Source organism: Polyodon spathula, chromosome 4 (genome assembly GCF_017654505.1).
Source record: "Polyodon spathula isolate WHYD16114869_AA chromosome 4, ASM1765450v1, whole genome shotgun sequence".
Lineage (NCBI taxonomy): Eukaryota > Metazoa > Chordata > Actinopteri > Acipenseriformes > Polyodontidae > Polyodon > Polyodon spathula.
In genome coordinates this window covers 39230048-39256075 of record NC_054537.1, presented here as the reverse complement: position 1 = coordinate 39256075, position 26028 = coordinate 39230048, and the positions used below count along the sequence as shown (strand labels likewise).

The 26028-nt window shown below is 36.5% G+C and overlaps 1 protein-coding gene across 3 annotated transcripts in view; it reads left to right on the top strand.

Annotated features, from left to right (window-relative positions):
* LOC121314525 (chromodomain Y-like protein) overlaps positions 1-26028 on the top strand; it is a 129189-nt gene that overhangs the window by 91543 nt on the left and 11618 nt on the right. For all 3 annotated transcript variants that reach the window (XM_041247902.1, XM_041247900.1, XM_041247901.1), the window contains one exon: positions 17217-17464. In XM_041247902.1, coding sequence (XP_041103836.1) covers positions 17231-17464 — 234 coding nt within the window. In that variant the 5' untranslated portion in view covers positions 17217-17230. The remainder of the gene's footprint in view (positions 1-17216; positions 17465-26028) is intronic.

Sequence of the window (26028 nt, the reverse complement as noted above, 5' to 3'; positions counted from 1 at the left end):
ATGCATTATTTATGAAAAATACTAAATGCACGTAAGTTTAAAAAAACTCATACTGAACATCGGCTAATAATCCTACTGAACAGCATTTTAAATGCTAAAAACTGAAGTTTAACTTCACCTAATAGCGTGAACAAGCGGCAATGATTTATCTAGTGTCTAAAACACATAGCATACATTTTACTGTTAGTAACATATCTTTACATAAATGTGTCCTGACCCTTAGCATATGGTGTGTTCAACAGTTCAAAAAAAAAAATATATATATATACTATATATCTATATATATATATATATATATATATATATATATATATATATATATAAAATAATAATTTATCATACAGTGCTTCACTACACATGGGGGCATACACTTTGCTTTAGTCAGAGACATATCTGCCATGTTACATTTGAGAATAAATATTTTAGTATGAGGCAGTACATAGTACCCCTGGGTAGCATTGTACCCCGGTCTGTCGTTCATTTTACATCCTGAGAATGTTCCTGATGGCTTCCTCATAACCGATAAAAACTAAAGTAATTTGGTACAGAGGTGGATTGTTGCAGCTAAAACATAATACAACACACCAGACACATCAAGAGAACCTAGAAAAACACTGGAAGATACACAGGATACATAACTTGTATAAAAAGGTGGGTCACTGTTAAGAATATTTTTTATTTATAGTTACTATTTAGTCTGTAAATGAGTAAATCATATTTAAACATCAACATTTATTATAGTTTAATCTAATGTGGATGATTACTGTATATTAGAAAAGTCTTGGAGGAAATTGCAAGTGACACACAATACAAGTTACGGTGTATTATTAGCAATACTTGGCATAGACAAGTGACTCCTGTGGGATAGCCTACTTTATTTCACAAAGTGGTTTTGTTTCAACAAACAAATAGATGTGTAATAGTCATTTGCAACAACATTGGAAGCTTACTTTGTGGACTGTAGATAAAGTAGACTGTGGACTGTAGACATTAATCCAATAACAGTTTTAATGTTAAAAATCATTTTGAATGGTTTTGCTATGCTTGGGCCCTGTGCCAAACCTAAATAATTCAATAGAGAAGGCGGATTGATTTTTTTTTTTTTTTTTTTAAAGCTGCCTCTAGTGGGTAACAAAATGCAGTATAAAGCACAGGCAATACCGGAATAAAGGAGAATCCAGTTTATTATTGTTTGTGTTTATCCAAAATGATCAAATAAGCAAATACTATAATAAATTTAAAAAATGAAAAAAGTTCAAACATATAATTCCATTTCATCGTGTCAAAAGTTACCTTAGTGTAAAATTCCATTTTTGTGGAAAATCATTGGCCCTATTAAGGCTGCCTTTTGTTTTTTTTTGTTTTTTTTTTTTGCAAACATGGGGAAAATAAATACTGGTTTAAACAGTACTTCACATTCAGGCTACTAGTAAGCAGTAATGTTTCATGAGAAGGTACTTCTACCAGTAAGATGGAAATATATATATATATATATAGTGATATATATTTTGGTCACTTAAGGGAAAGTTATTTGCACACACGTTCTTTGTAAGTTTTGTAAGTAGATTTCTAAGATTGTTTAGCTTTTTTCACTCTGTTTATAAAATAGTCCCACATGTATTTATCTCAGGAATAAGTGCACCCCATGCTTAAGCTTATGTGCCTGTTTATGCAATTATAGGGTAGCTGAATAAATCCAGGGCCCTACTGGTATGTCTTGGGTGGCAATTACCAGAATAGGCAACTTCGGTCCAAGCTGGCAAGTACCAAAATTACTTAAACTATACAAAAATAGCAATGAAAATCTATATTGGAGTGTGAGGCGAGAGTGTATTAAATGGAATGTCCAGACAGTAATTTATGTGTACAGAAATAAAATAATTTATTTTTATTCTCTATACACAACAAAAGGATTAAATAACAAACGAAAACAAAATGGTGTGAGGGAAGGAGTGCAGGGGTGAGATCCAAAACAAACTGTGATGACTCGTCTTTAATTTGTCTTCGTGGCGACCCATACATAAACAAAAAAAAGACAAAAGAAATGTTAGTGTTTTAAAAATCCCGCTGCACAAAACCAGTCTCTCCCTCCACCCGTTACTCCTCCTATTTTACTTTCGGACCAACCCCGAACACAGTAGTACGTTCCCTTTAGTATGTAATGTCCCGCCTCTGTAGTCAGTGGAACACCAATCCCCAACCGACACGTGTCCTTATCCTTCACTTGACTCCAGTGGCTGGAATTTACATACTCGTACTTCCGCCCCTCACCAAGGTGCCGCCCCTCAAAAGATGACTTTTGCCATGGTCACGAGATCTTGGTAAGGGAAGTCCCGAGTTGGTTTGATGCCATCTACTGTCGGGAGGCTGAATCACAGACCGAAAACCCTTTGACTCATCACATGGAGAAAAAAAGGACCTTCTAGGAATGATTTACAAAAGTGAAATGCAATTTGAAGTGTCTTTTTCTAACATAACATTTGGATACCCGATGGCACTGTGTGATTAATAAAATCCCATCTGAAAAATAAGTCAATAATTCTAGATCATTAAAATGTAAGAGGACACTACTAAATAGTGCTGGGACAAACACAGGATTTTCATGTTCAGATAGTCGCTCATAATTTATATATTCGTTCGGATATTCATTTGTTTTCAAAAAGTAATAAAAGCCATTATATTGCTCAGAATGCAGGCAGAGACAGCATAGCAGGGGCATGGCCCCTGTGTGTGTACCTTATTTTACAGCAAGACATTACCATATGTAACATGTTAAAGTAAAAAAAATATCTCGAGTAAAGAATATGTTGTTTAGGCCTTACTTTACCCCAGTGAATTAACTACAAAACAAAGGATGCCAAATAGCAGTTCAATTTAAACGTTTTGTTTATTCCCAAAATAAATAGTATATAATGTTGACACCACATTTTATGTATTTTTGTTTTACTTGTGGCTTTTTGTAGCTGAACAAGCAAACTATACTGAAATTAAACTTTTTAAACACTTCAAATAAAGCAAACAGAAATAGTGCTGTAAAAAGAAGGGGGGGATTCACCATTTTGGTTCTCATTTATTACATTCCACAAAACAAATTGCAACAAAAAATAATATATTATATATACAATCTACTGTATATAAAAATCACTACACAACATTTCCAGATGGTTGTGCACTGTTTAAGCAAGGCATTTCAGAATGACATGCTTGCCTTTTTTCTTCTGTGAGATTCTAACTCGCTCTAAAGCAGCACAATGCTTTTTTGACCTAGATGGCTTTCCATAGAGATGTGTACGTGCATAATCTGGTTTGTTTTATATATATATGTTGTGAAGCACGATGCCGTAGAGTTGCCTAGTGCAACCTAGAGCAGTGGCATAGCCACAGGCCCACCCAGTTTGCACAAAGGCCCACCCAAATCTGAACCTATGTGAATGCCAAGTTTAAGTACATTTATTAGAAAAAATAATAATAAACATCAACTGTGCGCCCTGAAGGCGGGTGTTTAAGGTTAGGTCAAATAGGCTATTTTTTTTTTTAAATGCAGCAGGCTTTAGCCAGTCAAATGAAAATAGTAATTGTGATGCAGTATTTGGGTCGGATCTTCCTCTCGCACAGCGAATCATGTGCAAACCATGTTTGATTGACAGCTTGCGAGGCAGTTTGCACGGATCTGTTGAAAGTCTGTTGAAATGTCCCAGACGTTTATTTTAATGTGCATCTTTAAAGTAAGTTAGTAGTGCGGTGGTCAACGCACAGCTAAGATTTTAGTTTTGGTTTGAAGGCAGCAGGAGCTTAGCATGATTTCATATTTTTTGCTTGACAGATGCCCTTATACAGGGCGACTTAAAGAGTTAAGAAGTTATTACAATTTAGCTAAAAGATTACAATACAGCTAAGAATAAAAGCAATACAGCCTTTTTTTAGGTGATTTTATTAGTTTCTGTTTGCACTTTGTCAAATTAAATGTTTTTTGTAGTTATTGTGCACAGTGTGTTTGTTTTTGTAGGTTGTTGTATGCATATGTGCTTTGTATTTGTAGTGTATACGTGCAACTAATGTTACAAACTGCAAAATATGTTTGCCTTGCCTCATTCGGCACCATACATTTTCAGTCTTGGCTACTTTGCTCTGCTCAAACCCCGGTGGGATATTTTAATGTTTTAATTGATTTAAATCATGTTTGTAATGTCAACTATTTCCTGTGACGTCAGACTTTAGGTACTTGCCCGTCCACCCGAAGTTGGGGCCCACCCAAATTTCCATTCCTAGCTACGCCCCTGCCCTAGAGTGCCATAATTTGATTATAAATGGTATTTATCATTGTTACTTCTTAACATACTAATTACTAATTGACAATGATTTTCATTTGTGTGTCTTCCACTGTTTTACATAAAAAAATTCAGGTGAGTGGTGTTGTGTTTTGTGAGGTACTACATTTATTCTTTTACATATTGCAATAACTGTTGATGTGTATCTTTAATAGAATTTCATTTTACTGGAGAATATTGGGTTGATTATGAAGTGTTCCTAAAAATGTGATTGCTGAAATGTTATTGACAGAGAATGGGGCAGATGTTTGTGTAGAGGGAGGAGTTGGCCTTTTTTGCTTATAGTCATTTCCAGTGTGGACGAAGGACCATTTGAATTTTGTTGGTTCACTGCCAATAATTATATGGGACCAAGTATTTCTTTCTTCATGGCTTGCTTTCCAGTAGAATGTGCCACTTTGCCCGGCTTCCACATCATTGTACCAAGGTAATTTATACCTATTTGCTCCAGTGAGTAAGTGATGTTGTTGGAGGCTCATAGGATATAATTAAAGCAGGTGAGTTTTCAGACATTTCGTATATGTATTTTGACAGTGTGCCCTCATACGTCATTCAGCAATTTTTTAGTGTGGGGGGGTTATGATTATTTATTTTATTTTTTTCTGTTGATTATCAGTGTTGCATATCTTTTTCCTGACTCGTCTGTTTTTATTGAAAACTCATGAGGTGTATTGCATGCTTTATTGTAATGGGATTTAGTTTATCTATTTGTTTGAGGTGAGACTCCAGCAGAGGGGAAATGATATTGTGGAATTTTTCAATGGGTGGAATGTGTGATGACCAATCAGAGAGCTGCATCTCTCTCTGCCGTTTCATAACTACATACAGTATGCATACATTCCATGAAGTCTGCAGTGCAGTTATAGAGGGGAAGTTTTCTATGGGGATTGTAATGCATCATTGTGAAACAGTAATCAAAATCTCATCTTTGTCTGTTTTATAATTTAAATGGAAACAATCGCTGTGTCCTAGCCTAATGTTTCCCCATGACAAAATATTTAATTGCAAAAGTCTTTTGCAGTCGTTGCTGGAAAAAAAGGTCAGTTGTGACTTCATATTGCATCATTTAAACAGATCCAAAGGCCTTTTCCTGTTTCACTAACTGTTATTTGTGTTGTCATTTACTGTGGCTGGCTGTGAGTCCTTCTCATCCCAGTTTAACTTCCTTAAGGTCAGATCAGCATGTAATGCGGATTTGGCTGTAAAATTCTGGTTTAATAGTATAGAATGCTACAAACTGATTTTCCTTTACAAATCCCACAATCTGTCTATCTCCAACAGGAGCTTTGAGAGCATTGACTCAGCTGTCGTGGGTTTCTTTGCTTTCAGAATAGAAGCTAAAATGAGGTCAGAAGCTGATCATCTGGCAATGCTGTGGAAACACAATATCTGTGATACTATGGTATTTGAGGGAGATGCAGTAGTTTTGTGGGGGTAATAGGTTAATTACGTGAAGTGGGAACATAATATTTCTAATATTCCCTCCTTTCAATAGACAGTACTTCTCTGGGGGCAAGACAAAAAAACAAACAAAAGATAATTAAAACACTCCATCGGTATATAACTGAAGCCTATTAGAGCAGTATGTTTATTTTAATACAAGGAGGCTTGACTGTAGCTTGAATTTCCTGCAGTCTGTTCAATTTCATGTGTAATGATTAGAATTTTATTATCATCAACGGCAAGCTCCCTGTGTAGGAGTCTAAAATATTTACACCATCAATGTTTTGCTATTTTTCCTGTGATTAAGAAGACGGGTGTAGTGGCTCGATTATACAGTTAGAAACTCACACTCGCCCGAGGCAAATTAAGGACTAGTTGATGTTTGTGTCTCGGCGACTACTTAAAAAAAAAATGTACAGTATGTTTTCTAACAGGGTGTAGCAGTGGTGAAATAGAATTCATAAAGCTTACAAAACAGCCATTGAAATCGAAACCTCCCTTCATCTCCACTGCAATGCCAACACCATTTAATGACACTTGATTGGGCATTTTTGATTTGACTGTGACATGTTGCATAATAGAAGTAAGTGTAAAGTCATTTTACAGAAATGTGGAACATTTACACCATGTTGCGACAACCCCCGCCCCCATGAAAAAAAAAAAACTGAAGATGTGATTAGCAAAGGAGGCCAGTTATAAAAAAAACTGGCCAAGTTTTACTAATAAATAAACTAATTAATAAACAATTGCCACAGTGAAAATTACCATATGTTGCATAAAATTACTTTTTTGAAACACCCTTTTCTTATACCAGTACAGTACTATAGTATAATTTTAATAGCAAAACTGTATTTATCCTACATACCGGTATTTAAATTATGGGGAAACCTCAGCGTTTCCAGAAATATACCGGAAGGCGATCCATTTAATCAGATCTGCATTTTCTTTTATAGTAATGCTCTCACTAGTATCCAACCTAGTAGATTCAGCGCCGTCAGTTCTGGCAAATTCTACTGTACTTGCTTAAGCATTTTTCTCCCACTGCTGATTTAAAAAAATGTAGCCATCTAGCTAACAATTTTATCCCTGAGGGCTGCAGTGGAACATACTGTCTTGGGACTTAAGTGAAGACCATGTGTGTAAGTGAGTGAGTACATTAATTATTGTAGATAGTAATTCATAGTTATTTAATCACTCACAGGCTGTAACCCCCAACTCCACAAACCAGTATTTTTGTAAATAGCAACACTTGTAATGAACAAAAAAATAAACATTCCTCTGTCATCACATCTGGTGCTGTCAGTGTGGCAGTTTCTCAGCACACAGTACAGTAGTCTCTCAGTAACAAGATGCAAACAGGTGATTGATTGATCGATCTGTAGGAGCATTTACTAAGGTGCCTTTGTTTAAAATAAAATAAAATAATAATAATAATAATAATAATAATAATAATAATAATAATAATAATAATAATATAATAATAATAATAATAATAATAATAATAATCTAAATTTATAACAGTGTTAATTTTGGGAAAAAATGAAATTTAAGCCTAATATTTTTAGAGACCCCCAGCTGTTGTTAATTCCAACTCAGGAACAATTTAAATTCAGTATTTAAACCCTCTGACGAATTTTGAGCGCCATTTTACGTATTTTTCACAAAGGTTGTCCATCCAACACCTTATTTTAATCGTAAAGTTCGCGGTAAAGCGCCTGTTTAAACATTAAATAAATCCTAAGTAGACAGTATTTCAGAACACTATAAAGCCTAAAAATAGTGGTGCTTGCTTCCTTACTAAAACAGAGTGCTGTTATTTGTTAAAGGCAAGCAAGCAGCATCCCCCTGCAGTTGACAAATACATTGAATACATTACAAAAATGAACTTTTAAACACTAAAACATATACTGTATAATCTTCATGTGCAGCACACATTACAGCAATGTGTATGGTTTATGAAAAATGCATGTATTTTAAAACACTAAATATTTTAAAATAATTACTTAATCTATATTTTAATTAGATTTTAAACCACAAAAAAAAGTTATTTCTGTTGTATTATACCTGCAATTGTTTCAGATTAGTCTATTTATTTAAGAAAACAATTTGGCATATTACAATGAAACGTATTTTAATAATTTAGTACACTTTCTGACAAAAACTAAAAACAAATGATTGATGTTTGTTGCATTTGACTTAATAGTTCAGACATTCTTCAGATTTCTAATAAGTTTCTTTTTTTCTAACTAGATTTTCAATCTTTAATTTAAGCTTTCTCTCCTCAAGAATCAGATTGATGCTGTTTCTCGAGTATCATGGCCATAGTGATGTTTCTCGTTTCTCTCTTTGTTGGTTTCCCTGTGCTGCATGTAGGCTGCTCCTGTTACTGTATCACTTGCTGTTCCATGAGATCACTTTCTTTCTCTATTAAATTATACAAGTTTGTGAAGTGGAATAAATACTTTATTGACTAAAGTGCATATATCTATTTCAATACGTGTTTCAGTGTGTGTATGCTCATTGCAGTGGCTATTAAAAAAAAGGTAAATAACAGATTTAAATGCAATCATGTACAAAATATTAATAACAGTAAAAATTGTTTTTTGTGTCTAATAATAATAATTGCTGTTCTGCATTTACAGTTTTGTTGTACTTAACATATCTTTAAATCTTACAACACAAAACATGTACATCTAGGGTGGTCAAATTAAATTTTAGATTTCAACAACAAACTAAAAAATCGGTTATTATCAGTTTTTACTTAACTTAAACATATCTAAAATTAAAATAGAAAAAAAGAAATGATTTAAAAGTGTAAAAATGCTTTTTGCGCACCAAATCCTGCTACAGTTTTTTCCCCCCGAGCGGCCATCTTGGATTTAAGTGTCGCACTCTACTGACTTTAGCTTTCCGAATTAAAAAATAAATAAATAGAATAAAATATTTAAACTTTTCAAAGAAAAAGTTTACTCCACAATTGAAAGTCTAGTTCTTTTAATGCAACAGCCTGCCCCTAAGTACACATCTCTTCCCTCCGTCAGGATTGTCCGGAAGGCGTGGCACAGACACACGTGACAGTGCAGTAGAATGGAGAGGGGTAATTTCTATATACCCAGGTTTTGTTTAATTGATCAAAACATAACATATTATAGCATGTTTAAAAGCATTTTTATTTGTCTGTTAAGAAATTATAACTATTCCAGTTTTGCAATATGTGTTATAGTATTTGTGTAGGGGTCAAAAGTCACCATAACAATATTTTACGTGTTAAGAATTTGTAAAGAACATGATTGGCTAAGTGGATTTACCACTAAAAAAGTAGATAATGTGATTATTTATATATAATAACAAGCTTGTCGTCAGCAAGCACACTAATGCGTTAACTAGTACGTTTACATCAGGACAAGAAGTTTCAAAAGCAACTAGTACCACAATTTTTTTATGGTAGTTTATAACCCTGGTATATGTTGTAGACTTTTCCCTAAAGTCATGCATGGTGATAATTGATATTTGATCATCTTATAAAGTATCTTCAAGCAACAAAGCATGTTCTGATCTGTTATTTGTAAGCTGCAAATATGAGTAGTGATTTGTCACTCAAATCTGGCATTACTGGCTTTCATGTAGCAGATTAAACTACAACACATCAAATTAATTGAGTTGTTAATGCTAAGTTTTTAATAAATGAAAAAGCTGTACGCAGTGAGAGAATTGGCATAGAACAGGCCTTCAAAGCCTTGAGACCTCTGCAGAAATATCAGGAAATTGCAAAATTCCAGCAGTGGAAACAGGAATGCTGTTTTTTTTAATCTGATAAAGAAAAAGCCCTGTATTTTATTGCATTAACCTTCTCCTATAAATAAAAGAAACTGGCCCACAAGTGAATTAACAAATTCTGCACAGTGTCATTACATGCTTTTCAAATGTTATGATATAGTTGGCATGCTAGTGATATGTACATTTGCCTTAGTGGACTAACATATTTATAGCATAATGAATTTAGTTTCTTACAATAGATGTACCCAGTAAGAGCTGTATTTTAAAATTTTACAGTACATCATAAAATCTGTTCTGCCACTGAGAGGATCCTGATGTTTTGCAGTTGGGAAGCAAGTACCAGTAATTAAATTGTAATATTTAGTCTATTAAGCTCTAGGATCTGTGCAAAGACTTCAGCATCCAGCTAGTTGTGTACTAGGACCTCATCTTATGCATACTACATCAGTCTACCAGACTGTTCAGTATTTTCTAAGGATTCAGTATGTATGTCTATGCAAAAAAATAATAATAATAAAAAAAAAGTGTATTATCTATTCTTCAACCCACGTAGTGATTTGCAAATTGTTCTGTTTTGCTAGTCTTGTTCTATGACTCATTTACACTGTTGGGAGAAAAAAAAGAACCATCAGTTGCAACCAATAGCTGAAACATCTGTTATCTGTGCAGTTGGAACCATCATCACACAGTGTTTTATAACAAAATTCAGCAGTAAGGTTAGGCTTCTGATTGATTTTGTCAGACGAAGGAAACGCTGGAATGTGTGTCAGATCATTGACATTTTCAAATTTTATTTTATTTTATATATATATAATATATATATGCTCTGGAAAAAAATTGAGACCATTGCTTCAGAAAAATTATCAGTTTCTCTCCCCACCAATATGGATTGATTGGGTATGTTATAGGTAGTGTGGTTTACTGGTAAAAAAAAACATAGGATATTGTTATTCTATACTGGTCTTGTAAAGAGTTCCGAACTCCCAAATTCCAAATAAAAATATTGTCATTTAGAGCATTTATTTGCAGAAAATGACAACTGGTCAAAATAACAAAAAAGATGCAGTGTTGTCAGACCTCGAATAATGCAAAGAAAATAAGTTCATATCCATTTTTAAACAACACAATACTAATGTTTTAACTTAGGAAGAGTTCAGAAATCAATATTTGGTGGAATAACCCTGATTTTCAAGCACAGCTTTCATGCGTCGTGGCATGCTCTTCACCAGTCTTTCACATTGGTTGGGTGACTTTATCCCACTCCTGGCGCAAAAATTAAAGCAGCTCGGCTTTATTTGATGGCTAGTGACCATCCATCTTCCTCTTGATCACATTCCAGAGGTTTTCATTGTCAGAGCAGAAGGAAACAAGTTTTCTTCCAGGACAACCTTGTACTTGGCTTGATTCATGCGTCCTTCACAAAGACAAATCTGCCTGATTCCAGCCTTGCTAAAGCACCCCCAGATGAGTCCAGTTTTCAGCTTTGCCCAACACCTGGTCGTCTAATGGTTAGACGGAGACCTGGAGAGGCCTACAAGCCACAGTGTCTCGCACCCACTGTGAAATGTGGTGGAGGATCGGTGATGATCTGGGGGTGCTTCAGCAAGGCTGGAATCGGGCAGCTTTGGCATGAATCAAGCCAAGTACAAGGTTGTCCTGGAAGAAAACTTGCTTCCTTCTGCTCTGACAATGTTCCCCAACTCTGAGGATTGGTTTTTCCAGCAGGACAATGCTCCATGCCACACAGCCAGGTCAATCAAGGTGTGGATGGAGGACCACCAGATCAAGACCCTGTCATGGTCAGCCCAATCTCCAGACCTGAACCCCATTGAAAACCTCTGGAATGTGATCAAGAGGAAGATGGATGGTCACAAGCCATCAAACAAAGCCGAGCTGCTTGAATTTTTGCGCCAGGAGTGGCATAAAGTCACCCAACATCAATGTGAAAGACTGGTGAAGAGCATGCCAAGACACATGAAAGCTGTGCTTGAAAATCAGGGTTATTCCACCAAATATTGATTTCTGAACTCTTCCTAAGTTAAAACATTAGTATTGTGTTGTTTAAAAATGAATATGAACTTATTTTCTTTGCATTATTCGAGGTCTGATAACACTGCATCTTTTTTGTTATTTTGACCAGTTGTCATTTTCTGCAAATAAATGCTCTAAATGACAATATTTTTATTTGGAATTTGGGAGAAATGTTGTCAGTAGTTTATAGAATAAAACAAAAATGTTCATTTTACCCAAACACATACCTATAAATAGTAAAACCAGAGAAACTGATAATTTTGCAGTGGTCTCTTAATTTTTTCCAGAGCTCTGTGTGTGTGTGTGTGTGTGTGTGTGTGTGTGTGTGTGTGTGTGTGTGTGTGTGTGTGTGTGTGTGTGTGTGTGTGTGTGTGTGTGTGTATATATATATATATATATATATATATATATATATATATATATATATATATATATATATATATATATATTACCAAGTATATTGAAAGCAAGGCCTTCCACACAGGTGTGGCTCATGCGTTAATTAAGGAAGTAACATCCCAGCATGCTTAGGGTCATGTAAAGAATGCTGGACAGGCCTGGTTGCCTATAATTATGGCTAGCATGGCGGAGGAGACCTCAGTGACTTTGAAAGGGGTGATTGTTGGTGCGTGTTTGGCAGGAGCTTCAGTAACCAAGACAGCTCAACTTGCTGATGTTTCACAAGCAAAGGTAATGTTGGCATGGAACTCTGAGGGAAAGATTTCATCAGCAAAGGGCAACAATCGATGGAAGCACATACTCCAGGATCGTGATATCATTCAGTCGAAGTGCAAGGCAAAACAGGTGAGCAACTGCAGAGCAGTTGAATGCAAATTTCGAACCTGGGGCGCGAGCAGCCAGTTTCACCGAGAACTCCACAGAGCAAGATATCATAGTCGGGTTGCAGTGCACGTTTGCGAGTCCAGTGAAGGAAAGAGGCCAGGCAATGGACTACCGAGCAGTGGAGAAATGTGATATGGTCAGATGAATCATCCTTCAACTGGTTCTCAACAAATGGACGAGTGTACGTGTGAAAGAACTCTACAGCATTGAGTGCTTGGTTCCAACAGTGAAGGGTTCTGGTGGTTCCGTACTGTTGGGCGCATTTTCCTGGCATACATGATGCTCCACAGTCTCCAAACACACACACACACACACACACACATCTCGCAGGCAAGCCAAGGAACAGGGAGATGAGAAAGACACAAGCTGACCAAAGCCAGCGGAACATACATTCACTCGCCAGAAAAGAACACAACAAATACAGATTACATGATTATAGGCAGCTAATTCCCATCCCCTTCCCAAGTCCATAACACAGTCCATTTTACACAGGTCCCTCGTAGCAGCTGCCTAGCTCTAATAAGTAGGTATGCCATGACCGCCGACAATACCGCACTGTATGATATATCTGTTTTATATTGTGGAGATGTAGCTGGCACATATACTGCGCTATTCATAGCAAAAAACTATGTTAAGATAACATTAACTTTGCGACACACAAAACTAAGAAAATTGGGGTTACATTTTACACTAAACAAACTTAACTGAGACATGTTCTACCTAATGTAGATATTGCAGCACACAGGGAAAGTGTGGAGTCTTACCAAGTACCCCCATGTGTAATAGCTGGTCTGTCTCCACTATTAAATAAGTTAATAAAATAAACATAACCAAATAGCAAAGTATATCCGATTTAAACATACTGTATGGTGTTAGAATAGTACTGTGAACATCTTTTAAAGACATACAAGAATGTGAAATTAGAAAAAAACATTAACAAAATAGATCTACTTCATTCAGGTATAGCTGTGATAATTCACTTTGGAATATAAGTAGTCTTTCTGCGACTCTCAGAACACCATTCTAAGCATTGCTATTCACTCACAATAGTAAAAGAGCTCTCCATCAGTTTCCTCCAGACACATCAGGTATAGAAAACAGCAAGTTGAGCACACTGCTTATCTGACAATGCAGGGAAAACACTGATAGACCATTAAAAAAAAAAAAAAAAAAAAAAAACTTATTAAAAGCCCTTAATTTAAACCCATGTTGCAGTCTATTGTAGGCCATCCAGCAATAGGTTTAACTGTGTTTTTTTCCAACCTTGGAGTAACACTGTATGACTGTACTACAACTTCAGGTAAAATGTTATTAAAATATATTATAATCGGCTATATATATATTTTTTTTAATTAATCAATAAGCTGTTGAAAACATTGGATGATATAAATAACTGTTGCAAACAATAGGTACTGCAGCTTATGCTGTACCTTAACTATATCATTGTAGATTTTTGTGTCGTGCGCACATTTTTTGTTAGGTGGAACATGTATCAACGTAAAAGCCACCTACGTGGTTCAGGGCTTGTTTAAAAGTACAAACAGCGCCGTGCTATTGGTGGGGCTACGATCACCTGAAGGTAAGCCACTCATCATGTGATGGGTCATCTGCATAGGTTTCGTTATGAGTTGATTACTCTGACATTGGGAAGCTTAGAATCTGTGTTCCTGTATATGTAGTTCAGAGAGGAAACTACAGCCTCCAGAATGCAATAGTACAGTCCTGTGAGAAGCTTCAGATCAGTGGGTGTATTTCAGTGCTGTAACTCAAACTACAAAACCCAGCCAATCGGATTAGATATCTTCTGAAAGGGCAGGCTTAGGGGTTTCCAGTGCTGTTTGTCTTGGTTGCTAGAGAAACTGCAGACCAGAGCGAGAGATAGTTTTACAAAAGCATACAATGGCTACAGGTTCAGAAAATGTGCAATTGTGTCTTGTGCCAGACAGAACTGCTTTACAAAACACCAACCCCCTCCCCTCTTGTCCGTTTTTCTCCCTCTCAATTCTTGTGGGTGGATGGGTTGGTCGTGGTTGGGGTGGTGGTGGTCTCCTTGTCTCCTCCTTTGGCCATGATATCCCTGGGCCTTCTGTCAGGGGTGCCCATATAACCCTTGTTGAGACTCCTGAGCTTTTGTAAAGGGGCACCCGTTTAACCCCCTTGGTGACCTCTGAGCTTCTGTGAGGGGGTGCCCGTTTAACCCCCTAAGCCTGTGACTTTTTTCCCTTTTCGGGGCTCCTCTACAGAGGATGGGCCCAGCAGTGGCGAAGCTAGCAGCAGCGTGGGGCACTCCGGCAGTGACGATGCTGACAGACGCAAGGCTGGGCACTCCGACAGTGGAGCTGTCGTCAATGGCCCTCTGGATGTAGAAGTGTGGCTGGATTTTGCTGTGCTCCCCTCAACAGTGGGTGTAGCGGCTGCTGAGGTTGGCCCAGCAGTTGCCCTGCTGACTGAAGCCAGTGGAAGCTCCTCACCTTCCAGCTCTGGAGAGGACAGTGGCTCCTCCCCCTTTAGCACTGGAGATGACATTAGCTCCTCCCTTTGAACAGGAATTTAACACATTTTTAGGCACCCCTTTTAACTCAAAATGCACAATGGAAAGTTAAGCCCTTTTTCCAGTTTTCAGATATAATGTGGATGACTCCATGTTTTACCTAATTTCATACTTCTATCTGCTTTTAAGCCCAAGTTGTTCAAATCTCAAATTACGTGTTTATAATAGGAGCTTCGATGCAACTTAACTATAGAGGTGCAACCATGCCTGTAATGTATCAGGTCTTTGTATTTTAGAAATGTGTCATGTTTACTCTTAAGCTTAAAAGCTCTGATTCGTTAAAATATATGTATAACCCCTTTTTTTTTATCTAAACTCAACATTAGAAAATTCTGCAACATCCATTGCTTGATGTCTGTAAGAAGTAGCTAATAACACTCAGGCAGAAGAAATCACTGGCTTTAGGGACAAATATAGCTGGGTGTCATCAGCTTAGACAATGGAAGTTCACTCTGTGTCTGTGGGTAGTGTTACCTAACAGTAACATATATAATGAAAACAGCAAGGGACCTAGAATGGAGCCCTGTGGAACACCACAGCCAACTTCCAATAATGCCGATTTTGCCTCCCCAATAGAGACGAACTGAAACCTATCAGTAAGATAAGATTTGAACCACGATAGGACAAGGCCAGAAAGTCCTACTGTGCTTTCAAGACGTTTCAGTAGGCTGGAATTGTCTACAGTGTCAAAGGCAGCACTTAGATCAAGAAGAATTAATACTAATGGAAAGCCCGAATCGGAGCTTATCAGCAGATCGTTCACAACTCTGACAAGGGCCGTCTCTGTGCTATATGCAGCACAAAAACCAGTCTGAAACTTCTCAAATATACCATTAAGAGTTGCAACAACTCTCTCTAGACCCTTATCTAAGAATGGTAGGTTAGAGATTGGCCTATAGTTATTGAGGACTTTATGTCCAAATTGTGTTTCTTAAGCACTGGCTTTACCACAGCGACCTTAAGAGCTGAGGGAACTATACTGGAGGAAAGTGAACCATTTATAATTTTTAATATGTGGGTATTAATAACACCAAGAACATCTTTTAATAGTTTTATAGAATTAGGGTCAAGACAGCATGTAGTTGCTCTCATGTGTTGAACTAGCTATGCCAGTTCCTGTAAGGTAATCAAAGAAAAAGCCCCCATAGTAGCCTTAATAGGTGTAGTTGGTAAAATTGTGCTAGAGTCCTTTTTAATAGAAAGTACCTGTGGAATCTCACTTCTGATGTCTAGTATTTTATTTTTAAAGAAATATAATAAGTCACTGCAGCTGTGAGAGGAGCCAATGTCAAGGGTAGGACTATTAGGGGAAAGATTAATTAGTTTATCTAGGGTAGCAAAAAATTCTAGGATTATCTTTGTTTGTTTCAATTAAATTGGAATAATATTGTGATGTAGCCAACTCCAGAGCCTTCCTATATTTAACCAGGTGGCTCTTCCATGCTGTAATGAACGAGCAGTTTAGATTCCCGCCATCTCCGTTCTATTTTACGACCCTCTTATTTCATCTTACAAGTTGTATCATTGAACTACGGTAAGCTTTTTTTAAAAGACACTCTCAGAGTTTTGATTGGTGCTACAGTATCAAAGACATTTTCAGTTTCAGTTAAAGAGAGAATTTGTGGTGATGTTGTAAACATTTTCAATGGGTGGAACGTGCAATTGACCAATCAGAGCAGCATCTCTGCGTGACCTTTTACAGTGTTTAATTATATTTGGAATACATAGTTTTATTGCTACATTATTCGTTTTACCATGAAGAACTGGAATTTACTTTGTTATTAATTGAACAGAAAAACTTCGCCAATTATTTTGTTGGGATATTTTGTTGACGCTTCAGATGTATAGCTTTGCTGTCTAGTACATTTTTAACTTATTTTCTTTAAATTAGTAAAGGATGCAGTGGGCAGGGTTTGGGTTTAGGGAAAAACTGTAATGGTCGAGAATGTATGTATTGAGGGACAATTTGTGTATAGCTTTGGTTTTGTGAATTTTTAATTGTTTCTTTAGTGCTTTTTACACAGAAGAGGCTATTGATTTTCTTATGTCTTCCAAAAACACATCGAAGAACACTGTCTTCGTTTTAAACCTTCTAAAGACAAAGTGTGAAACTTTTTATTTATTTATTTTTTTAACTAAGTCTTCAGATTCTATAAATTAATTTTGTGTGTTTGCTTTGTATTGGTGATCCCTCCATTGTATGGAAGTTGATAATTGGATGTGTTTTGTCTTCTAATCTCTAGGTGCCTCTACCTTTATGGAAGCCTTGGCGGCCAACGGAACAGCTAGCATCCAGACTTCAGTAACTGGAGTAACGGCTGGAAAACGAAGATTTGAGGAAAGGCAGGCTTTTGACAAGAGGTTGCGGTTTAGTGTCCGGCAAACTGAAAGTGCTTACCGGTACAGAGACATTGTTGTCAAGAAACAGGATGGGTTCACACATATTTTACTGTCCACAAAGTCTTCAGAAAACAATTCATTAAATCCAGAAGTGAGTAAAGATATTCTTTTTAATTGTCATTACTGAAATTTGAAATTGAAAAACAGCTGAGTGATTTGCTAGTTGGTGCTGCCTTTATAAGAGTGGAAACTTCCTGTAAATCCACCGCTGATATCTCAGAGATCGTTGTAGGTTTTGACATATATGCATGCTTATATAAATATTGCAGGTTCAGAGGTTTTTGACCCAATAAAGCTGTTTCCTCATTTATATATATATATATATATATATATATATATATATATATATATATATATATATATATATATATATATATATATATATCTGTTTCCAATGATTTCATCAAGTTCCATTGCCTGTTAAAAAAAAAAAAAACCTTGCATCCTTTCTCATCACTTTTATGACTTTGCACATTGTCAACAAAACTGCAGACATTGTGTGAAAAATGTAATTACCAATGACCTCCCATGTCCATATAAATATGTATATATTCATTCCCAATTACCTTCCTGAATAACTCAACCCCTGTACTGCTTCTGCAGCACACAGCGTGGTTTGTAACAACCCATACTGTTTAACTATTACAGAATATAACTACAAGTTTCACAACTACAGGTTTTACAAAGTAGAATAAGTAGGGCCAATTATTCTTTCTACGACTGAACTCAGTGTTTTCTACTATCCATTATAATTGCAGCAAAAATTGCTTTTATTGTATCAATACTTATTTTGTGTTTTAATGCTTATTTTGTCACGTTCTTGGTGAATTCCCGATAGACATCTTGTCTTTTTAATTGTTACAATTCATGTGAAAGACCACCTACTGATATCTGTTCGTCAGTTTGATTTTTTCCAAGGATGTATATTTGAATATTCCAAACTATCTGCTACTGTATCTGGTAACAGTGGGAACCGCATGTTCTGACTCGAGTGACGTGAAATTTTCCATCAGAATTTGCAGCACCTGAAGTTGCTGCAATGTGTTTAAACCGGGCATTGTGTGTTTTGAACGAAAGGGGCGCTACATGGAATTGCCTTCTTTGCTACCACAAGTACAAGTCTATAAATAACATGCAGACCACGGTTTGTAAAGTTGTGTGGTAAAAGGCGTTTCTGCAATAGACAAATAACGAGCATAATCACACAAAACAACTCTGCATCATACCCATTTAATATCTCATATAATGTTAAATTAGGTGTGTCCCCAGTTTTGTACTGCATTTAATAAATACCTTTTTTAAAAAGTATTTTCTGCTAACACATTTTAAATACTAACACTAATGCAGGAGGCAGTGTGGTCCAGTGGTTAAAGTCCAGGGCTTGTAACCAGAAAGTCACCGACTGCCAGTGACTGACTCACTGTGTGACCCTCAGCAAGTCACTTAACCTCCTTGTGCTCCATCCTGCGGATGAGATGTTAAATCAGTCTCCTGTTGTAAGTGACACTGCATATTATGCACAATTCACAGCCTACCTCTATAAAGCAGTTTATGACGGTGGTCCACTGTGAAAGGTGCTATATAAAAATAAAGATATTACTATTATTATTATTATTATTATTATTATTATTATTATTATTATTATTATTATTATTATTATTGTTGTTGTTGTTACTATTGTAGCCCAAATGTAAACCTGCTTAGATTTTATTTATTTTTTTATATGAAACTCAATTACCCCAAAATGTCTGTGATACATTTAGAATTTAGAAAAGGCCATTTTACAATAGCTTTTTTCCATATATAGTAGGCTACAAAATCTAACTTCCAGAATACATTGTGCGGTATATCTGAAGACTTAATTTTAAATATCTAGGGGTATGTTAAATTTAAATACAGTTATACATGTTTTAATTAATTATCTTCTCTTAATAAAATTAGGATTGAAGGTTTCCAATTTAATGTAAGTAAATGTAATTAAAATACAACAATTACGGGTTAACTTAATACATGTTTAATATACCTTTCCATAAAAGTTCCATAAACATACTAAATGAGCATTGTCCGAACTGGCATTCAAAATATATTCAAACATGTATTAATGATACATTTCATCAGAAACATTTACACAAAAATGAATTCCTATCTTTATACACTGTTAAATTCAAGAAACTGTATAATTACCGTACGTTCTATAAAAGCAAAGTTCGAATCGAAATCTTGGAGGTAAAAACAAATTCCTGGATGAACATTGATTCGCAGTGTGATCCTTTCTGGATTTTTCCAAATTAAAGTTGGATGTTCTTTGTCCTTCAGAAACAAAGCGATTTTGTAGGCATGGATTAGCAGTTTTGAAGAAGTTAGTTAGTGAAGAAATTTGTTTGAAGTACGTTGTCTTCCAGTAGTTACAGGATTCTTTTTTTTGGCAACTTTTTTATGGTTTAAGTTGCAGTTTTTACTAATGGCTATAGTAAAGTCTTACAACTACCAAAGCAATTAACTAATACTTGCTATTTAACACCGGTTTCAGCACAAGTTTCAATAAACTTAGTCCTTGGTTTTAGTTGTATAAAAGTTATTTTTCTTTGAAATGTTCCAGTTTAAGTCTCCTTGCAATGCAAATGTAATGTACTTGGTAATTTTTTAAGGTATGTTTTTGTGGGGTTTTTTTTGTTGTTTTTTTTTTAAATAAGACAGCAATGTTTTATGAAAGAGTGTTATTCCTAAACACAGGTTTTTAACCTCTTAGAAAGTAGGCAGGAAATCCAACACATCCAATCACATAAGGGATTACTAACATCCAATGCACAGTTTTTGTCTCAATTTCATTTACTATAAGTCCATGCTTGTATTTGGCAGATTTTTCCAAAATAAAAATGGCTTCTTATTACCATATTCTCAAATGATTGGCCAACCACAAGCAAAGGCGATCCTGGTAACTCAAGTCGTCTTTTAGGCACGCCCAGTCTTTCAGAGATTTATTTAGAAATTAAAACGAATTAACTTTCAAAGAAACATAACACATATTGTATTATTTGTTGTGAATGTTAGTTAAGTTTCTATGAAGGCATTCCCTATCTTCACATACTAAATATCTATATACTAATAATCTTGAAGTTTAAACAATTATCTTTAAAACTTGGCAGTTTTATTAAAGGTAAATTTGTTTTGTTGATGACTGTAATAGTAGTTTTCAAATTCCAAATTTACAATGTTTTTTTATATATAAGGGTTCACTCAATATTCTTGATTTGAGTGTGTTTTAATCCTCTGCATTCTTGTTTTAACATTAAGGAGTAGATGAAAGGATACGAGCAAGATGTGATTTTAGCGGCTGCTAAAAATGCGGTGTATATAAAGAATGGTGTTCACCTGGCGTTCTGCAACCGCTATAGGATTTGTACTTTGCCATCATTAATCCATTAAAATTATTTTGAAATGCATTCAAATGAAAAGAGCATGGAATTAGGCGGGATCTTGATACAAAGCGGGAGCAAACATTATAATGTGATGTAAGGATTTAACCTTGTACTTAGGCAATTGCTGACCCTCGAAAAACTTAACCTCTTCTTACAAGGTGCAAACCATTGTAGAAGTGAGTAATTAAGAGTTGTATAAGAGTACACACCTGCAGAAATCTATCATTGTGTTCAGGATGACTGCTGTGGTACACTTCCTGATGCGGCAACACGGCTCTTGTTGAGGAGAGGCAAGAACATATTCGGAAGAGAAGGGCAAAATGAAGAAAACCTGCCTATTCAATCCCAGGGTCACTTTGGGATACCGGAGGATGTGGTGCTAAAGCGTTATCATCTCACTCCGCAGGTCATCCTAGACCTAATAGCTGAATTGAGGGATGAGCTAGACCCCAATGTCAATCTAGGGACCACTGTCCCTACACATGTGAAAGTGCTGTGTTCATTGCACTACTTACCCTCTGGTTCCTTTCAGACCACAGTTGGAATGCCTGGAGGGCTAGCCCAACCCACCTTTTACGGGACCTGCACTAAAATCTGGATGTCATGCTGAAAAGGGCATGCCAATACGTATAATTTCCTAAGGATACTAGCATAACTGATGTTGGCTGAGGCTTTTCCAGACAACGTTTCATAGTGACTGAGTGACCTCAGTCGTAAGGACTTTCAGCTCCTTCGCAGAAAATGTTTTTTATTTTATGTTCTGTGCGCCAAAAGGACTTTGTGTTTGTATTTTCATGCTCCACAAATGTCATAAAACGCCTACTGCTCTTTGTACTAGCGGCCGCTAAATAGACAGATGCGCTTACTGAGACACTCATTATCATAACTGCTCGTAAGCTTACATAGGGCACAGTGCAAAATAATTGCATGGCCACAATGCAATTTTAATTTTGCATCTGCAATTGTTTGCACTGCGCCCTTTACCTACATCTACCCCTAGATATTTTTTGGCACCAGTTCAACACAACCTCAGTCTTCCATCTGAGGGTGGTGGTACTCTCAATGTCTTTCAATAGAATGGTAACTTATCCTTTTGATGTGTGGTCTGCTGATGTCTTGCCAGGTAAGCAGTTTAACTGTCACCATTAGAATATTGATGGCCCATTCATAATGTTGTCTGCAGAACCATCTGTTTTAATTAAAATCAGATCCTGTTTATATGAAAGAATAACAAATGTTTGTTTGAAGCTTGATATTTGAATGGAAGTATAAACCATTGTGGGGGTACTCCTAGACATAATGTCTGAAAGCACTGAGTAAAATTGCAGACAGAATAAAATATATTTGATTTGTATATATCCTTATAGAATTGACACATACATATATTTAAACATATTCTAAACTCTTATTTCCTCAACATCAATTGTATAATGAGGGCGGTGGAATAGAGATACAGAGATCAGCGTGGGGGAGGAAGAGGGGGAAGAAAAGGAGGTCTGATTTGGAGAGGATGAGTTTGAGATGATGCGATCACAGCGGTTTTCTAACTGGGGTATGCAAGCTGTCCTCTGGGTATGCAAGAAAAATCCTGTAATAGTGGACAACTGTTTTTTTTTTTTTTTTACCACATTGTAGTACTTTGCGACTTAGCAATCAAATTAACAATATTGAATCTCCTTTCAAATAAAACCACATGCGTGCTAGTGTTTGTTTCCTTTCTGTTGGAGGAGGTTAACTCTATAAACACACAGCTGACAGCTGAGTGTTGAGGGCACTCATGGCTAATTTGCATATTTAAATAGCAGGGTGGTGGTTCTGCAGTATGTAAGCTAAAAAACAAACAAAATTGTGCAGTATTTACTAGGTAAGTTTGCTTTCTGGAGTTTAAATGTTCAGTGTTTTATCAAAGTTTGTTTTTAAATAGACAGTGAAATCACTCGCTGTGCGCTGGAGCTGGAATGACACGACTGTTATCTTTACTTGCAGTGCTTGTGTGTGTGTTTTTCATTAATTTGTTGAACTCCTACTTTGTTGGAAGAAATGTATGACTGTATATCTGAACTCTTTGTCTGTGATCCTTCTGAGCCAGCAAAGGAAAGCACTGTAAAGCCCATGGCAAATGCGTAGTATAACTATTTGAAAATCATGGGAAAACTACCAAATTACCGTGAAAAAATACCATGGTAATCTTTTATATACTAACGTCGTGGATGGTAACGCACAGGTGAGTCTAGTTTTGATAATTACAGGTAGGCTAATTATGTGAAAACTGCTCAATAGCAATTTTGTTACTTAACAGAAAATGAATTACAAAACATACTACAAAAGAAAGACAAATAATTTCCATTACATGAGAGGAGATGTTAAAACTTCATGCTGATTTGAATTCTGCTCTCATCAAGATAAGACATAGCTTTACAGTAAACTAATGTGATCCTTCTGTGTTTCCTTCCATCTGATGATGTAGATATCCTTCTGCCTGGTGTTGATGGCTAAAGTGTAATGCTGGCTCCAGGGATCAGCTTATTTTGCCTCCCCAGTGCATCAGCACACAACTGTCTCTCCAGTGCGTTAGCATGACAACCATCTGGATTAGGCTAAGTAGGGTACATCTCTGGGGTCTTCCAAGTGTGTACCTTCCCTCCTCGGTGTTTTGTCGACTAGCCTACAACAACTCAAGAGGGCTCGACGATGATTCTGGCATCCCAGAATCACCCCCCTCCATCCCCCACTCAACTCACCCCAGCTTACTTACCCGTACATTAGCATTTCTTTCTTTCTATTGTGCTTGAAATCCCCAACCAGAATCTTTCCGTCTCAACCACAACCGATTGCTGCTCCTTTCTGCTGCTTCAGATAAGTTATTCACTGTGCGACGCAATTCTTGGCCACTGAATCCAACGTTTCTGTGAAACCGGGCTGTAGAGTGTGCCACAAATCCTCGACAACCCATCTCCACTGGGTAAACCTGGACTCTCCATCCTTGCTGTTCCGCTTCAGTGGCTAGTTGAGTGTACCAAACTTTCTTCCTCTCATACGCATCATCTACAGCATCCTCCCAATACACTGTTAACTCTACCAGGTGAACAAGGCGTGCTGATCCAGACTGAAGACAATATCTGGTCAAATGTGAATAGTGGTGACAATCTCAGGTGGAAAAGTAATCTGTTGACCAACATCAGCCAGCATTTTCCAATCTCCAGCAGCTTCCAGTTCTGGGCGTTGCTTGGTTTTAAAACCTTTTCTTGGCGGATGCTCTCCTGGGCGGAGGAATGTTGTCTTTTGTGTGTAATGTTTTGATGGAACTGGTCGCAACTTATTGGTCAGGTTACGCTTGTCTTCCATTACTAAGACCAAACATCGCAGCACCTGGTCATGGCGCCAAGTAAACCGTCCTGGCTGACCCACCTTGCATCCTGTTGCAGGCGATGAACATAAAGGACATGAGGGATCCTCTCCTACCTAGAGGTTTAGGTTCTGTAGTGATGGGAGAACATGTTGACCTGATGAGGAAACTGATCCTACTCTGTTTCATTGTCCATAGGTCTTGCCAGCTGATTTTGTGTTGTTGCACACTCTCCCATCTCATCCATTCTCCCTGCTTGGCCTGGGAAACAGCGTTTACACACCTCATCCTCTCCTCCTGCTTTTGCACCTCGTTGGCATCAAGTTTACAAATATAGCCACGTTTTGTGCTCTATAATAGAATATACGGGCTTTCTAGCTATAAATATATTCTCAAAAAGGAAGGAAATTCTTTGCAAAAAAAAACTTTGTTAATGCATCAGTTACGGTTGATATTAAAACGACAAAAGTAGGGAACTGCGATGTTAGGGGTTTTACCCCTAACTCTGCATTCCCTCCCACCCCCTTACAAGCAGTGCAAGGGGCAAGGCAACACAAGCAACCACAGACATCATCAGTTAAGACGAACAACATACAACTCTCTGCAGATAATACAAGAGACAAATTGTTCTAAATTAATTACAAATTTATATTTGTAATTAATTTAGAACAATTTGTAGATTTCATTTGTCACTTTGACATTATGGACTTTTTTTGTGTTGATCAGTGGCAAAAACTTCTAATTAAATCCATTTTGATTCCATGTTGTAACACAATAAAATGTGGAAAAGTCCAAAGGGGGTGAATACTTTTGAGAGCTACTGTAACTTCCTGGAAACACAAACTGGAAGGGCAACAGTATTTTGTGTACCATTAAGTGTGCTGTAGCTTTAATTCAAAGGTGTGATTAGCAAACATAGCTAACCTTTTATTGCTTTTAATACAACCTCTTCTTGCTGCATGCCATTTTTGTCAGTAATGTAAATAAATAAACAAGCAAGACCGTTCTACCTTGATAGATTTCCACCCTTGTTTCAAAATATTGAATATGGATCTTGTATTTCTTAAAAGGAGTACACGTTGCTGTGTGAAATACAATTTACAAAAGGCCCTGCACCTGTAAATCATGTTTTTGTTTTGTTGTAAATAAAATATGGGTAATTTGGAAATACATTATTACGGCATTGCTGGGAGGTTAGAATTCTCTCCCTGCCTAATTGAACTGCATGTGCAGCAGGTGGCCAGGTGTTGATTGACTAATTGATTATCATTTAACCCTTACCACATGCCTTTTAAAAAGGGGTTGTGTAGAGACAGGATGAGTGAACCAAATACATGGCTACCGGATCCTTGCTATTTAGAAAAGGGATTCATTTAGGGGATTGTAGTCCCACCTCAGTTTATTGAATGCATGTTAGGCAGAAGGTTTTATAGGTAAAATAATACTGGTAGCCTAAATTAATACACCCACTAAGAGTACAGTACAAGGGTACAAAGTTTTAAGAAGTATAATCAGACAGCAACTAAATCAACCACATTTTCATTAATACTGAATGTTCTGGCTTGAGTTTATAACTGGAGAGGAACCCCACAGGCAGAATTAGTGTAGGCTACATGTAAATGTGTTTGAATAAAAGAATAACAGGCATACATATAGTAGTCCAATTGCTTCCCATTCATCACTATTACACTTTTATTTATTTTTATGTTAAACAGCAAATATGGTCTGGTAGATCCTGCAGTGATACTGTGCATTAGGAACATAAGCAACATTAATAATAAGAATATTATCGTGTTATGCACATTATATGTCACTTCACAAAATACATACCATTCAATTAAAATTTGGCTGTGTAAAAAAAAAAAAAAAAAATAATCCTGGGTTCCTGTC